Source organism: Pteropus medius, unplaced genomic scaffold, assembly GCF_902729225.1.
Source record: "Pteropus medius unplaced genomic scaffold, Ma_sr-lr_union100, whole genome shotgun sequence".
NCBI classification, from domain to species: domain Eukaryota; kingdom Metazoa; phylum Chordata; class Mammalia; order Chiroptera; family Pteropodidae; genus Pteropus; species Pteropus medius.
This window is the reverse complement of record NW_024344378.1, coordinates 58,582,126-58,597,859: the sequence shown is the minus strand read 5'-3', so window position 1 is coordinate 58,597,859 and position 15,734 is coordinate 58,582,126. Positions and strand designations below refer to the sequence as shown.

The window sequence follows — 15,734 nt, the reverse complement described above, 5'->3', positions numbered from 1 at the left end:
TAGAAAATTAAAAATCATTTGCAGAATGAAGATAGATCCTCCTGGGTGCCACATGAAGTGTAATGTGAGTTTGTCCACCCATCCTTTTAGGTTGCAAGACTGGTCTTAGAGAGAAGAGGCCCCAGGACTGCACAGCAGTGTCCTGTTAATAACAGGATGGGAGATGAATGCATGGCTGTTTCCTTGGCAACAGCCTTGCCTGGCAGACCTGCAAGCTGTGTCTCAGTGACAGATGGTGAGAGGAGAGAGAATTGAATGTTACTATTGTCATGTCATCCTATGCTGCTTTTGAATTGTCAACTCAAAAGAAAAAGCAGAAGGCTTCCACTAAGTTCTCAAAAGATAGCAGTGGCGGTCATGACGCGGCTGGCTTCCTGATGTGGTAGAAGCCAATCTCATGTAATATGTTTCTGGAAAAGTAATGCATAGTTCCAAATGACTACCAGGCATAATTATGCCCTCAAACCTTCTGAAGTTTTTGGATCAGCTGCTAGAAAATTTGTTATAAGTATTTGGGAATGAAATTGGAGTGAAAGGGTCATGCATTTTCCGACCAAAGTGACACATTCCAGCAGAGATATTTGTAACAAAAGATCTGAGAAATGATGAAACAGGTTGAGAGAGAGAGATGCTTAGAAACTAGCCTTGTTATTTGTATCATTTAAAAAAGCAAACCCTAATCAGTGTATAGAGACATTGTTGTACATCTTCTGATGGGTTGCCTCTCTACACGTCCCTGTGATTTTGTTTCCTGCTAGGAAAGGTTTATTTCCTTAGGATATCATGATTTGGAGCTTACTCAGGTTTCAATCCCTTTATAGAAATTTTCCAGAAGGTATCAGTCAGGTTGAATGCAAGGTGGCCATGGTGAGTGATGGAGTGGAAAGGGAACATGTGATCATAAAACAAGTCTGCCCTCTTCCATTGCTCCTCTGTTGAGAGGAACTTTGAGCAACTGACTATAAAATGACTGAAAGGGCCAGATATGGGAAAGATGAAATTGGTCATATGACACACTTGAAACTAAAAGCTTCTGATGCTTTCATTCTCGCCTCAAATCAATGTTCACAAGGCAGTGCTCTGCTCCTCTATTGACTAATTGCCAGTTGAGCTGGTGAAGGCAAATCAGGGGAGGCTGAGAGGCCTCTTTGGCTGCTAGACTACCTAGTTCCTTGGGGCTATGTCAATCTTGGGTGCCCAGAGGCAGCTGTTTTAGTCTACATGGCTAAACAATAAGACAGCTAAAACATTTCCATAGAAATGGTTGTAATTGTCTCTATAGTTGACTTATGCAAAATTTAATTCCAAGTATATTAAAATGCTTGTGGTTATAAAGGAGTACTAGGAATATATGGGATACAAGTTTTACTAAATTCCATGGCATATCATGTATGTCTACGAACTATATCTTTACATATAAACTTCGTTGATTATCTATAATTGCACTGTCAGACGATAACTATTTGTCACATGTGGCTATAAAGTACTTGAAATGTGGCCAATCCGAATTGATAAAACACATTCTCGATTGCTAAAGACTTAGTTCATGAGATGAGTGTAAAATATCTCATTAATATATTTTTGTATTGATTACAAGTTGAAATGGTAACATTTTAGAATATTGGGTTAAATAAAATATATCATTCAATTTATTTTACCTGTTTTTTCTTGCTTTTAAAAATGTAACTATTTGAAAACTGAAATTACACATGTAGTTTGTATTTGCAGCTCACATTATATTGGACAATACTGATCTGTAACATGTATAATGGACTCGTCATAAAAATTAGCAAAATGAAATCTTTTTATGTAAAACGATTTATCTACTTGACAGTTTGCATTTTGAGTCTGGTTAGTTTTACTTGTAATCTACTGAAGGATATGTTTCATTTGCATCCCACAATACAGGTCCTAAGTTTGAAGTCAAACTGAAAAAGAATGCTAGTGGTTTGGGATTCAGTTTTGTGCAAATGGAGAGAAAGAGCTGCAGCCGCCTCAAGAATGACCTTGTGAGAATTAAGCGGCTCTTCCCAGGGCAGCCGGCTGAGGAGAATGGGGCCATTGCAGCTGGTGACATTATCCTGGCTGTGAATGGAAGGTCCACAGAAGGCCTCGTCTTTCAGGTGAGAGGCCATGAATGATGCAGCCTTGTGTGCAAGCTAATGTCAATCATGCTTTTTCCAGGGCCACCCACCACGGGGAATACTCTGGGCTCTTGAAAATCATACCTGGAGCTTGGACTTTGATCACACAGAGAGAGCAGAACATTCTCACATTTAATTTTCCATCTTTGTTCTTAAATATCTGACCTAGATTAAGCTTGGCTTCTAATTAGGTTCATAATAAAACTGAAGATAAAACCCTGGCTTCTGTGCTAGCTAAAGATCTCCTAACTCACATTCTGGGAGGTGGGTATGAAGGCTGAAGGGACTACATGGGGTTCCTTTCTGCCCTTCTTCTCCCTTTTCTACTAAATTTACAGCCTTTGATGCATAGCAGTGCAATGGTTGCACTGTGTATGATAAAAATGTAGTTAAAAAAAAGAGAATGAAATGCTTCTCAATACTTATAGCACAAAGCTCCATGAAATAATGTACATATCAGTCAGGGTGTTGGCAGAAAAGTCATTTGAAAAGAGATTAATAAAGGGAACAGGGGTACAGTTATCCACTGCCTTCCCAAGTCCAAAGGGATATGGGAAGGAACAATTATCCTTAATGGAGCAGACTCACTGATATGAGCTGTGACATTAGCTGGGGGTGCAGTCATCCTGTGACAACTCAACGGGGAGGAAGGCAGGAATGCAAACACCAACCTTCTTCTCCTCCTTGTCTCTGATACCTGCCCATGCCGGCATTGGGTGAGCCCAACAGGAAGCCTCACTGTAGCCTGCACAGGCCCACCTCCAGAGCACAGGGCAACCTGGATAAAGGAGGAGATGGGCTCTGGGTAGCATGGGGAGGGGTAGACAATCCCCAGAACAGTGTATGTTTGGGTGGGGATGCCTTCATTAATCCAGCTTCAGATCCAAGAACGATTCTCTGAGAACCATAGGTGAGGGGTTCCAAGGACCTGAGCTGAGCTCAGGGCTGAGGGTCAGGCTGCAGAAATTGGAGTGTGACACCTATATGACTGGTGGCCTTGAGATGAGGGGCTTGAGTGGAAAGGGAGGTTGAGAAGGAAAGTCACTTGTTTGAATTATTGTCTCTCTGAAGAAAAGGTATCAGTATTGACAGATGCTGCCATGAAAAGGCCCTGGGTAAACCCTGGCCATTTTCAGCCCAACCTCAGTGCTTTACCTTCGCTGAAGCTGCAGGCCAGCAGCCTTGACTCCCATACTCTGTCTGGGAAGTCAGGCCCATAGTGATATCCTTCAAAGTTCTCTGGACCTGAGAAACAAGTCAAGGTAGGGTGGAGTTGCCAGTGTTAGGGAGATAGTGGGAAACACAGAAGAGCAGACCCCATAGCCATTCCAGCCCACATCTAACTGTAGAATTTGGTTACTTGTAGGAGGTGCTCCATTTATTGCGAGGGGCCTCACAGGAAGTCACGCTCCTGCTTTGCCGACCCCCGCCTGGTGTGCTGCCTGAGGTGGACCAGGGATGGCAGGTAAGATACAGTGCCCTTGATCTCTCCACATGCCTCATGTTCTGGTACCCCTCTTCCTGTCTGGTGGGTCCTGAGAAGAACACCTTTGCTTTAGGTAGGGTTCAATGCCACTTTCTCTCACTGTGGCAGGAAAATAGCTAGTCCCCAAACCTCAATTGGTCAGTAACAAGTTCATGAAGTCCTATCCATGCCTTTTCCTATCCCTCCCTTCTTCTGCTTCTCCTGACATCTGGATCTTCCTGTAGATAGTTATGTATTTAGATTTTGACCATGAGAGCTCTAGAGCCAGTCTTTCTGGCAGCCCAAGCATCAGAGAGGGGATACAAAAATCAGAGTGAGGAAAGGTAAGAATTTCCATTCAGAGAATGAAATGGAGAATAGGATGTGTATTCACCCTCCTAAATTATGAATTAGACACATGTAGCCTAGTGCAAAGAAAAGAGCATGGGAACCAGGAAAATCCAGAGTTTTTACCCTGATGCCTATATTAAGTTCTCCAGAGAAATGGAGTCAATAAGATGTGTATGTGTATATGTACATATGTGTGCCAATAGCAAGTGCACAAAAATGGAGAGTGAGAGAGAGAGAGAGAGATTGAGAAGTTGAGGAGAAGAGAAGAGAAGAGAGAAATTTTAAGGAATTGGTTCATGTGATTGCGGCGGCTGGCCAGTTTAATTCTGTAGAGCAGGCTGGCAGGCTGGAAACCCAGAAAGTGTTGATGTTACAGCATAAGTCTGGAGTCAGTATTCATTCTTTCTTGGAGATTTCAATCTTTTTCTCTTAAAACCTTCAAATGATTGGATAAGGCCCACTACATTATGAAGGGTAATCTGCTTTATTAAAAATCTACTGATTTAAACATTACTCTTACATAAAATAATCATTCACAGAAACATCTAGACTAGTGTTTGACCATATAGTTGGGTACTGTGGCTTAACTAAATTAGCACTTAAAATTATCCATTAGAATGTCATCTGTTGAGTTCCCAGGACACAGACTCTGCAGCAGAGATTTGAGTGCAGGAAGTTTATAGGACTGGCTCTTGGAACACCCCTGGGAAGGTGAGGGAAACAGGGGTGGGCAGAAGGGAAAAAAATGTGGTACAGCTGCAATGGGCTTCTGCTGATCCCACAGGGAATTCTGGAGCTGAGATGGCCTCTCAGAGCTGCATTGGGTGAGAGGTCAATTTTCGTACACACAGAGATCAGGCTGAGGGGCTTTGTACATGTATTTTTGTTGAGATATCTAGGAAATGCCAGAGAAAAAGTTGTCCTCTGTCCTAGAGAATAGTTCTACCCAAGAGAGGCCAGAAGAGCTTGGTGGGAGGGCTCGGGGTAAGGTATGAAGGGCATACTATAGCTCTCCTCCTACCTGAGGCCAAGTGGAAAAGAATTTTCATTCATGTGGCTTCAGAGGTCAGATTGATGATCAAAGAAATAAGTAAGCTCATAACTAAAATAAACTACTTATGAGAAAGAAGTAGCTGTACAAACATCTAGAAGAAGGTTATTCTAGGCAGAAGGAATAGCGAAGGCAAAGGCTTTAAGATAGGAGTGACCCAGATGTTTGATGGACAAAAAGATAACAATTGGTGACTGGACTGTAGTAAATAATGAGATTGAAAGAAGAAGTTGTAGAGGCAGTTGGGGCCACATTTTGTAGGACCTTGTAGGTTTTTGTAATGCGCTGATTCCATCCTGGCTGCAACAGGAAGTCACTGGAGAGAATGGTGGTGGGAGGGTGAGGGGTTAAGCAGAAACATACTCTCATCTGATATATGCTTTAGAAAGATCACTCAGATTGCTGGTGGAGATGGACTGGAGCTGGTAAGGCAGCAGTCTTTTAGGTATGATATTATTATGGCTTGGACTCAGGTTGTAGCTGAAGAGTTAGTAAGAAGTAGTTGAATTGAGAGTACATCTGAGATGTAGAGCCTATAGGATTACTTTTGGCTTAGATATGGTTATGGGGGAAGAAAACAAAGTTTGGCTTGAACAACTGGATGAATGGCGATACCACTTACCAAGTTAGGAGGTGCTTAGAGCAGTTATGGTATGTGGAGAAGAAGCAATAGTTCTTGATAGCATATAAAACTGAAAAAATAATAAGTTTTTATTTTCATGTAATTGTAGAACAGAGCAGTTAAGAGATGGGCTCTTGGATCAGCCAGTGAAGATGTCTAGTAGGCAGTTATTTGTGGAGAATTGGCATGAGGTCAGGGCTGGAAAAAGGAGATTTAGAAATTGTCAGCAAATAACACCATTTAGAGCTATGAAATGGATGATACCACCTTGGAAAAGAGTATAGAAAAAGTCAAGAAGGCTGAGAAGTAAGCCATGGTACACTCCAACACTGAGAGGTCCAGTTCAAAGAAATAAGATAGCAAATGGGGCCAAGAAGAAGTGGCCTGGGCGGTGGTAGGAAAACCAGGTAAGGATGGAGCTCAGAGTGAACTTCACATTTAAGTAAAGTAAAGGACACTCTCAAGAAGGATAAGGGACCAATTGTGTTGAATGTTGCTGAGAGGTAGAGTGAAATGAGGACAGAGAATTGTTCTTTGGCTTTAGAGACCCTGATTATAGCAATTTCAGTTGGGGACTAAATGATGGGGACCGAAGCCTGGTTAGAGTGGGTACAGGCAAAAGGGGGAGATACAGAAATAATGAGTGTAGGCACTAATTGGAAGAGCAGAGAAATTGGGCGGCTGGTGAAGGAGGATGTTGGGGTAGGGATGCAAGCTAGTGAGTGGAATTTATTATGGAGAGATGAAGGATTCTTATCTGAATGTTCATTCTTACCATGAAGTAAGAGGTAAGGTGGTGAAGTGGTGGTTGTTGGAGACGTGAAGAGAGAGAAAATGAGAAACAATTTAGAGAGTAGAGAGAAAAGGAAATGAATTCACTAAGGAAGCAGAGAAAGATCTAGAAGTCCTGAGTGCCCATTTGACATCTGCATGCATACATTTGGCATTAGTCATTGTTTCAGAAGCAGGTGCAAAGTCCACATATACATAGTGTCATTAAGAATTGGAATTAAAATACAGCACCTGATAGTAATATATGATGGAGGCAGAGAGGGGCAAGAAGATGGGAGCTCAGGGCTTTCTTTGTTTTTAAGGGAGTGTTTATGGGGCAGACCATGGAATCTTAGTAGAGTAAAGAGAAAGTGAGAACATTGGTAGCTGGGATGGGAAATGATGGTGAAAAAGCAGCAGGTCCATCCACTGGAAGCCTTGAAGATATTGAAGGATTGTTGAAGAGTGAGTACAGGGAATGATGAGCAGGAAGGAGAGGGGTGGGTAAAAATGAGATTTGGAGGTCTCCCAAGGAGTAAGAGAGAAAACATAATTGCTTTTCCTATTTATTTATTTATTTGTCTTATCCATTTAAAATTTTGATTTTTGGTACACCTTTTATAATGTACATTGTATATCAGTAGAGTGATAACTGTTTATGATTTATAATTAAAAAAAGTACATATTTGGGGTTCCATCTCATTGTGGGGAGATGGAATCAGACAGGTAAGGAAACAACTAGGCTGATAGGCAGAGTAAATATACCTCTGTTATAGGTGAGGGTGTAGACAGCACCTCAGCCTTTTCTGGCTTGAAAGTCCATGTCCTGTATTGCATCAGAGTTGTAGGTCATGGGATGGAAGTGCTAAAAGATAATTTTCAGATAAAATCACAACTCTCATATAGATATAAAATGAACACTTGTTAAAGATTTTATCTAACTCATTCAATGGGGGAAACAGGCAGATATTAAGACAGGGCAAAAGAGATTACAAAGAGCAACATGTTTATACAGAGTTATGAAATAGCCCAGATCAATGAATACAGCTAGAGTCAGGTAACCCAGAGGTTGTACTATGGGCAATACATAATTTTCTACTGTAATACAGATTTTTTTCTATAGAAAATTGAATGGAATTAGCATATCATAGCAGGCCGTCAAAATTAGAACATAACAGGCCCAATTGGAATGTAAACAGTTGAAGAAAATCAAATAATGTTTGGAGAAGTGAGGAGGAGACCCAGGAAAGGGCATCATGATGGGAAAGAAAATGAGTCTATGAAAATGGGCTATCTATCTTGAACATAAAGAAACTTTAAAAATACATTTCCTATCGGAAAGTAGAGTAAAGAGTCATTGTTACTTCTGTTTCCATATTGTCTAAGTTTTGAAACATTTTTTATTAAAAAAGTAACACATTTACCAAGAGCTTCCAATGGCTCCAAGCTAAGGGGCTTAGAGATGGTAAAATGTGTTGCTTAGGGTCAGTGGGAGCTGGAATCCTGGCAGAAGGAAGATGATCCAAGAGCCCATCTCTTAACTGCTCTGTTCTACAATTACATGAAAATAAAAACTTATTATTTTTTCAAAGAACTGATATTTATATTCTGTTCAGTATGTACCATGGATCTAATAATCCTTAGTATTTGTTTTAATAGACACCTGAGCTCTTGGCAGACAAAGAATTTACCAGGGCAACATGCACTGACTCAGAGCAGAGCCCCAGCCTGGATCAAGAGGACAGCTGGAGGGACAGTGTCTCCCCAGATGCAGGGGATGGCCTGGGTCTCAAGCCAGAGTCCTTCCAACAGGCCACCAGAGAAGCACAATGGGACCACGACATAGAGAGACCCTGGGCTACTTCTCTGATGCGTCCTGGGGATTCTCACCCTCATTTATGCAGACTGTACCAGGAAGTCGATTCTGGAGCATCAGCTACATGTTTGGAAAAAGATGTGAGGCAAAACTGCTATTCAGTTTGTGATATCAGGAGACTTGAAAGGTAAGACTCACCACTTTCGTGGACATTTTGTAAGTTGTATGCATTTCATTGTTAGCAGTTATAATCAAACAATTGATAACTGTGCTCAGATGCTTACTGGGCCCAGCACTGTTCTAGGCATTAGGTGGAGAGATGAAAACAAGAGAAGCATGAGATCTGGAGCTGCTGTAACTATAGTTTGTGAACTTTTGGGAAAGCAAACGCCACCCAGTTGTCCTCCAATACCCTAGGCCTTGGAGTTTCTTTGCAGAACACAAACTTTTGTCCTGCATCCCTCATGGTCTCTTGAAACATTCTGGTAAGAAAGAACTTTCCTGTATGCATCATCATTCCTATTGCTAATATTATGCTTTACAGTCACCACAAGCTTAAACACATCTACATTTTCAAAACCAGACTGAAACATTCATTTTAATATTCATTTTTAACTTAAGTGTGCATTTTTGTGCCCATCCATCCCCCTAAGTATCTCCAGTTCTTAGTCCTGTCCTGATGGAAAACATACTTTTTGATTCAGTATGACAGTATTTATTACAGATACCCAAGGTACACGGAGATCTGTTAGGAGCAGAGAGAAGGGTACAAATACTGAGAAAGGGTAAGATGCTGCTCCTAGGTCTGTGCTAGCTAAATGCATGGGCACAAACCAGGCAAATAATGAGGAACAATGGTTTGTGTTTGACACTATATAAACCCATTGAGAATAAATGGCTCTTCTTTGTTGATTGTCTTAGAAGACTGACAAGGGCAGATCTATAGGAACTGGTATGTGACATGAAGTATGAAGCAGCTGACATAATGCAATTAGGCAGGATGAGATCTGTGACTAACAAGAGCTAGACATATGTTCTCTAAAAGTATTTGGAAACAATTTTTAAAGGATACTGTACCAGCCAAACAAAAACCAACTAGTCTGCAAAGTAGAACAAAGTGGTTAAGTACATTCATCAACGGTATTCATTTTATTGTCTGAAAATGCATAAACAAAGTGTATTCTAGGCAGTAATTGATATACTTGGTTAAATGATAAAGGAAATAATCTACAGAGATTTACTCAAGGACAATTATTAGTATGATCTTGCAGGAAACATAAAAGGAACTGTATTTCCTTGTAGGCACGGGACCACTCTTTTGGATTTTTAAAGGTTTTGCTGCCACATAGGTTGGGGTGATGGACAGAAACCCTGAGAAACCCTGAGAACTAGATGATAAAGTAACTCTGGGTTTAGGTACAAGCCTGGAGTTTGACTTGCCATGTGTCTTTAATCTAACATGGTTATCAGTTATTAATAACAGTATATTTTTATTAATTATTAGTATAGGTAGTCACTGTTTCATTCATTGACTCACAGAATCTCAGAGTTTTTTAATATAAAAATGATCTAATCCAACCTTGTAGCCCATGTTGCAATCTGCTGTGTGATATCCCTGAAGTAGGGGATCTGCTTAGCTTGAAAATCTCCAGGGATAAAGAATTTGCTTTCTCTTGAGGGGTCCATTTTATCATCATGTAGTTGTTGATCAAAAAATGCTTTCTTATATTAAGGTGAAATCTGCCTTTCTCTACCTTCTACTTATAAGTCCTGATACCTATTTCCTCCTATCTTTTTGTCATTCTGTTTTTTTGCAAGAAATATCACATTATTTAATTTTTCTGCATCAAATTAAATTTGGCTTAGTGTACCTACTCGCACGAGTATACCAGATGTCCAAAACATGCCATCTTTGGAGGCAGTTGCTCCTTCCTAGAGTTATACAAGAGTCCTGACAGCTTGTTCAGAACATTCTGGTGGGGTCTCTTATCTTCAGTCCATTATGGTTACTGCCTCATGCTCATTGCCTATGCCTATGTGGTCCATGGAACTACAGGTGGGCAGCCTTGCCGTTCTCTGCACTGGCTCCCTCCACAGCCAACTCCTCCCCTTTACACTTGCCTCCTGAGATCTTGGTGATGGCAGTGTTCTGCCTCCCCACATTTCCTGGCTTCACTTTTACTGTGATTTTTTTTCTCTCTCAGTTGGAAACCTTTCTTCTCCCTGAAAGTAGGACTCTCTTTTAATAGGACATTAACTTGCATTTGTTGTGCACATAGTTACTGTCCCATACAGGAAGGAAAACATGGCTCATGCCCAGTAGTCACAGAACACAGTTCCCCAAGCTCTGGCGTAGGACCAGAATTAGAATTTCAGAATGGGCTTGTGGCTTTTTGCATACTCCTCCCCACTCCCACTTAGAATGTCTGCAGCTCAGTTCTGAGGTGGCTGGCCCAGGTAACTGCCTCTTTGTTTCTGATATCTGTGAGTCAAACTCTCTTTCTACAGTTTAGAACAAAAAGGGCAAGGACTTCTTGATGATATATCCTTGGTTTCAGGTTTCCACTTACTAGTGTGCCTGGAGAGTTGACATCTCTGGGCTTGAGACTTCTCAAGTGTAAACGAAGACTTCGATAATTCCACAGGGTGCTGTGCAGGTCCAAAGAAATAACAATGTAGAGTGCTATCACAGTGCCTGATGCACAGCAGGAACCCAACACAAGTCAGTGTTTTTTTCCCTTTATTGAGTTATTTCCAGCTTAAAAACAGGTCCATCAGTTGAAATTCCCCCCAAATTGTCAGAACTTGCCATCTGCCAGGTGGTTACTTCCTACAGCTATATGGCTGCCAGCACCCTAGCACCTCAGAGTGTACTCTTATTTTACCACATCGTATATATGGAAACTCTACTCTGTAGTAGTAGATCTTTATAAAGCATGATATAATAAAGCATGTTCATGGAGGAGCAGTGGAATTGTATGCCTGCCAGAGCGGGGACTGGTAATTGGCTGGAATTATGCAAGGTTAGTTTCCAAAGTTAGGGAATAAGGTGAAAATCACATTACCCTTGAACATCACTTTGGAAGATGTGATGTCCCCCTATGCCTGTGTGGGAGCAAATATATTTTTCTTTAGTTGAACCTCAGATGAAGTCTAGTGGCTTTCATTTATAGGCTGTCTGCAAAATGCTTATCTTTCAATGTTGGCCTTAGAGGAATGAAGGGATGGCAGATTTAAGTTACCCATTCATGTCTACTTCAGGGCTTATACTCATTGAGTGGAAAGTTGATGTTCCGGGTTATTCCCCACCCCAATCTATCTTTATCTATCTTTCTCCCTCTCCCTTCCTATCTATCTTTCTCTATCTCCCTCTCTCCCAAAGCCCCTCTTATTCTCCCCCCTCCACTGCACATACAATTAAGTTCATGTAATTAAAATGCATGTAGTTTCAGAAATGATCATTTAGTGAAAGAGATGATAGAAATTTTCATAGTCATTTAAGAATGCAAAATGAAGCCAGAGTCCTTGAAATGAACCTGAAGTTACAGTATGCCTTCTAGGGAAGGAGGGCACTGTTCCTGGAATAGCAAACAACAATGATTAGGAGCCTAAAGTTCTATGTGGTACCAGGTGTGACATCAGAGCAACTGGCTTAAGGATGAATGAGGCTGCCAGCTGAAGGCCGTTGATCAGATGGAAGGACACAGAGGACACCTGTGAAGGCCTGCTCTGGAGTCAGAGTGTGACTGAAAGGAGTGAGTGAAGCAGATGTGTGGGCAAGAGTAGCAGTAGTCTAACACAGCAGAGGAGAGCCTGTGACAGGCTGGGGCTTGGGTGCTGCCTTTGGCAGGGTTCTCTCTACACACTTGCAGGCTCCCGGGGAGAGCATCCATCCCATACACACCTAACCGGGCACACCACTCTAATGACTCCTAAATATTGATCTCCAGCTCAGGATCATCATGTGAGCTTCAAACCCAGTAGTCCACTGGACTTTTCCACTTGATGTCTTAGAGACACTGCAAACCCCACCTGTTAAATGCTTAACTCAGGGATGGCAGGAGCATTGGCCCTGAGCTGCCCACTGCAATAACCAGGGCTAACAGGGACATTGGGTGGGACCTGGTGCTGGAGAACTAGAGAGGGCTGATCCTCATATGAAGACACAAAAACTGACCTTTTTGCAGTTTTAACCACAGTAAGGAGGGCAATTCAATACCTTAGTATTCCAGGCCTTAAATGCTGTCTACTCATTTGACTTATCTTCCTGGAAGGTAGACATGATTTTAGTGGCCTAAGTCTCTAAAGGACAGCTGTCCAGGAAAGTTGGGCCTGGTGTTTTTCCACTCTCAGTAAACACCCTGTAACAAGTAAAGGCTTCACCATGTTTTCAATGACCTCAGAGCTGTATTGGGATTATTTTCCTTAAAAGCAGTCACTGAAAAGTTGCAGGATTTGGGGGCAGGTCTTATTCTAGGGCCCTGCCAGCTTGTGTAGGGAAAGTGGTTGGACAGGGTGACCAAGGGGTCTCCAGATTCTCCCCAGATATCACGTGTCTGTAAAAGGCTCCTTTTGTCAGACAGCTTGGTAGGGAGGGAACGAGATCCTTAAATGTATGTGGAGGACAATAGAGAGCTCCAAGGAACCTGGTCCTCTTAGTCTCTAGATGGGAGACTTGCTACATTATCTCCAGATGCCCTGAGCTGGCTTTGAGCCCTCTTTACTCAGCTTGTCCACCTGCCAAAACACCTAGTCTTGCTCTAAAGCAATGCCACCATCCTTATTAACTTCTCCAAGTCTTGCCCCTTCCATGAAATAGGCTGTGTCTTGGGGCTCTCACAGGCCTTCTTGTACCTCTTTTTCCCTTGCTCACCTTTCTCCATGTCTACATTCAAACTCCAGCTCAGATCTCAAGGGCAGCCTGGTGGCATATGTCAGAGGGTGGATAGAAAGGCAGTCATTCTCCCTGACTTGCAATGCAATGATAGCTAAGATTTCACCCTGGAGGCCATCAAGTCCCCTCAGGATTCTCTGACCTTTGCCTCTCAGTTTCTCTATCAAGGCAAGGCCAGTAGCTGAAGCCCCAAACCAAACCTAGTGATCAAGGAGGTTATTAGAAAGGTTAGTGGAGCATGGTAGTAGGAGTTGAGGTGTGGACAGTCAGACATTGCAGTGGCTGATGGGCACGTGTTGCCACTGGCTTCCTCTTGGTGTGGAAGGAGGAAGAAGGCTGCTGCTTGGGTAGTGTGGGGGTGGGGCATGCAATGGGCCTGGGCAACAGGTTAGAGTTCCCATTCTTTAACTAAACTTCCGTGGTGTTTCCTCACTATGTTTATAGAAAAAAAAAACAAACAGTTTCTTTACAATTTGGTGAAATACTTTAAGGTTTTAAACCAATTTTCCCTCAAAGCGCTTAACAATTTTGAAATACTGGTTTCTTAAAGTGAATGTTCCTCTTTAGCCCTTGTAGCATAGTTTTTTATATACATGTGAATGTGTGTATATTTACATACACCCTGTAGCTCTCATGTGCAGAAAAAATCTTATTGACAGCAAAACTCAAGTTGGGACAGATAGTCTGGCTCTACTGGGGATGAAGACAGGCTTTATGGGTGTTTGGGGGCTTGTAGCTATTAGCTATTGAGAGGTGCCAGAGCTGATTTTAAGAGAAAGAGGCATTGCTAGAAAGGGAAATAGAGGTCAGGGGACAAGTAACAAAGACAGCCCATTGATATGGGGGTGGGAAAGGAGAATGATAAACAAAGATTCATGTGTTCAGTATAAAGCTAAATCTGTGTGCATTTCTTTTAGATTTTCCTACTCATCATCTCTAACCAGCCTTTCGACAGATATTTTCTGAGCACTTTTCTCTGAATGATTGAAACTGTGTGAAATACTCTTCTGTCTGCATCGACTGCTCTTTCTAATCAAAAAGCATGCATGGTGACCTTGGGTAGCCTCTAGAAGGCTACTTTCAAGTTTCTCTGTCTTCATCGCCAGATAATGAGCCTCACTGTTCATCTGCCTCTTGTGTCACATGGGGAATAAATGTCATTCCAGCTGGCTGCCTCTGAATGGACACTTTTTCAGCACTCAGAAAAGGACCTGATATTTGCACAAAGTGCTTTGAAGTTCACCTGCTTGAGTTGCTCACAATCTCCCGCGTTAGCTCTTTCCATCTAATTCTTCTGTTGACACAATCATAATCAAAGTAGTAATAATGGCATCTCCTACTTCTTGAGACCTTACCCTGTACCAGAAACCATGAATGGCTATGTCAGAATTATTTAATTTAAGTATTCCAACATTCTATAAGTTTCTTGATCTTCCAATTTTTTTTTCAGATGAGAAAGCTGAGGTTCCAGAGGAATTAATAAACTTGCTCAAGGTCTAACTGACTCCCCATGTAAAGTCAGTCCTAGAACTGGGTTATAGATTTGCTTCCAATGCCATGCCCTTTGGCAAGTCCCCCATGGTAAGGGGGCTTGGTAAGGAGCTTCTCCTGCTCCTATAATGTTTTGTATTGCCTCTTCCATAGCCCTTAACTACCTGGATTGCGACATTTATTCACTGCTCACTTTTTTCCATTAATTTGGGGGCTCCTCAAAGACAGCGGTCATGCCTTATTCACTTTTCACCCCTTGATCTCAGAGCAGTCCCCGGCAAGAACTGTTTGAACCCTGATTGACTCTCCTGTGATGTGTCATGATGAAAATCCTAAAAAGCAAGGGAAGGTGGGGAGAGGAATTTCTGATCAATGCTGGATGATACATGAATTTCCATTTTCTAGTCCTGATTTTGACAGGGATGATGAGGAAAGTGACATATGCCATCCACCCGAAGCCCCTTCTCCCACCATGAAGGATGAAGTGTATCTTACTATCAACTGTACATCAGAAGATCAGCTACCCTGTGCAGAATGTTTAGAAGCAGATTCAGGGACCATTTCTCTGCCACAGTTCTGTTCTTGGGGTGCTCTCTCAGAGTCTTTGCCTCTAGAAGTCTCCCATGATAGCAAGAGTGAATGGGAAGACCTAGAGGACCCAGATGAAGGCATTTCAGGTGGGTATCACTTTGTGTGGGTGGAATGAGGCCAGGCTGAGTTCTTCCAGTGGGGCTCTGTGTTTTTAGCCCACTTTGGCTGGCTGATGGTCCTGGATATCACTGCATCCCCCTCACATCCCCTCTGGGGGTCACACACCATCATGGCGAGTGTTTTCACTGAGCACTTAATGTCCATAACAACAACCCTATAAGATAAGGTTATTACCATTCCTGTTTTACATATGACATTTTGGACTTTCCCAGGGTCATATAGTAAATAAGTGACAGAATCAGAATTCAAACCCAGGTCTCCCACTCCACGGACCATGTGTTCAGTGTTGACCTCTGCTGCTTCCAGCACCGGCTGGGTATATCATCTTTCCCTAGGCATCTCTCTTTTGGTGGGATGCTTGTAAAGTGCTTATTTCTGTTTTATCTGCTCCTTCATGGCCATGGGCTTGATATATTTG

At 42.2% G+C, this 15,734-nt stretch overlaps 1 protein-coding gene across 1 annotated transcript in view; it reads left to right on the top strand.

Annotated features, from left to right (window-relative positions):
• FRMPD2 (FERM and PDZ domain containing 2) overlaps positions 1-15,416 on the top strand; it is a 113,376-nt gene extending 97,960 nt beyond the window's left edge. Inside the window, exons 25-29 of the mRNA XM_039872330.1 lie at positions 91-235; positions 1,909-2,123; positions 3,511-3,609; positions 8,064-8,407; positions 15,011-15,416. Coding sequence (XP_039728264.1) covers positions 91-235; positions 1,909-2,123; positions 3,511-3,609; positions 8,064-8,407; positions 15,011-15,311 — 1,104 coding nt within the window. The 3' untranslated portion in view covers positions 15,312-15,416. The remainder of the gene's footprint in view (positions 1-90; positions 236-1,908; positions 2,124-3,510; positions 3,610-8,063; positions 8,408-15,010) is intronic.
• Positions 15,417-15,734: the final 318 nt, after the last annotated feature.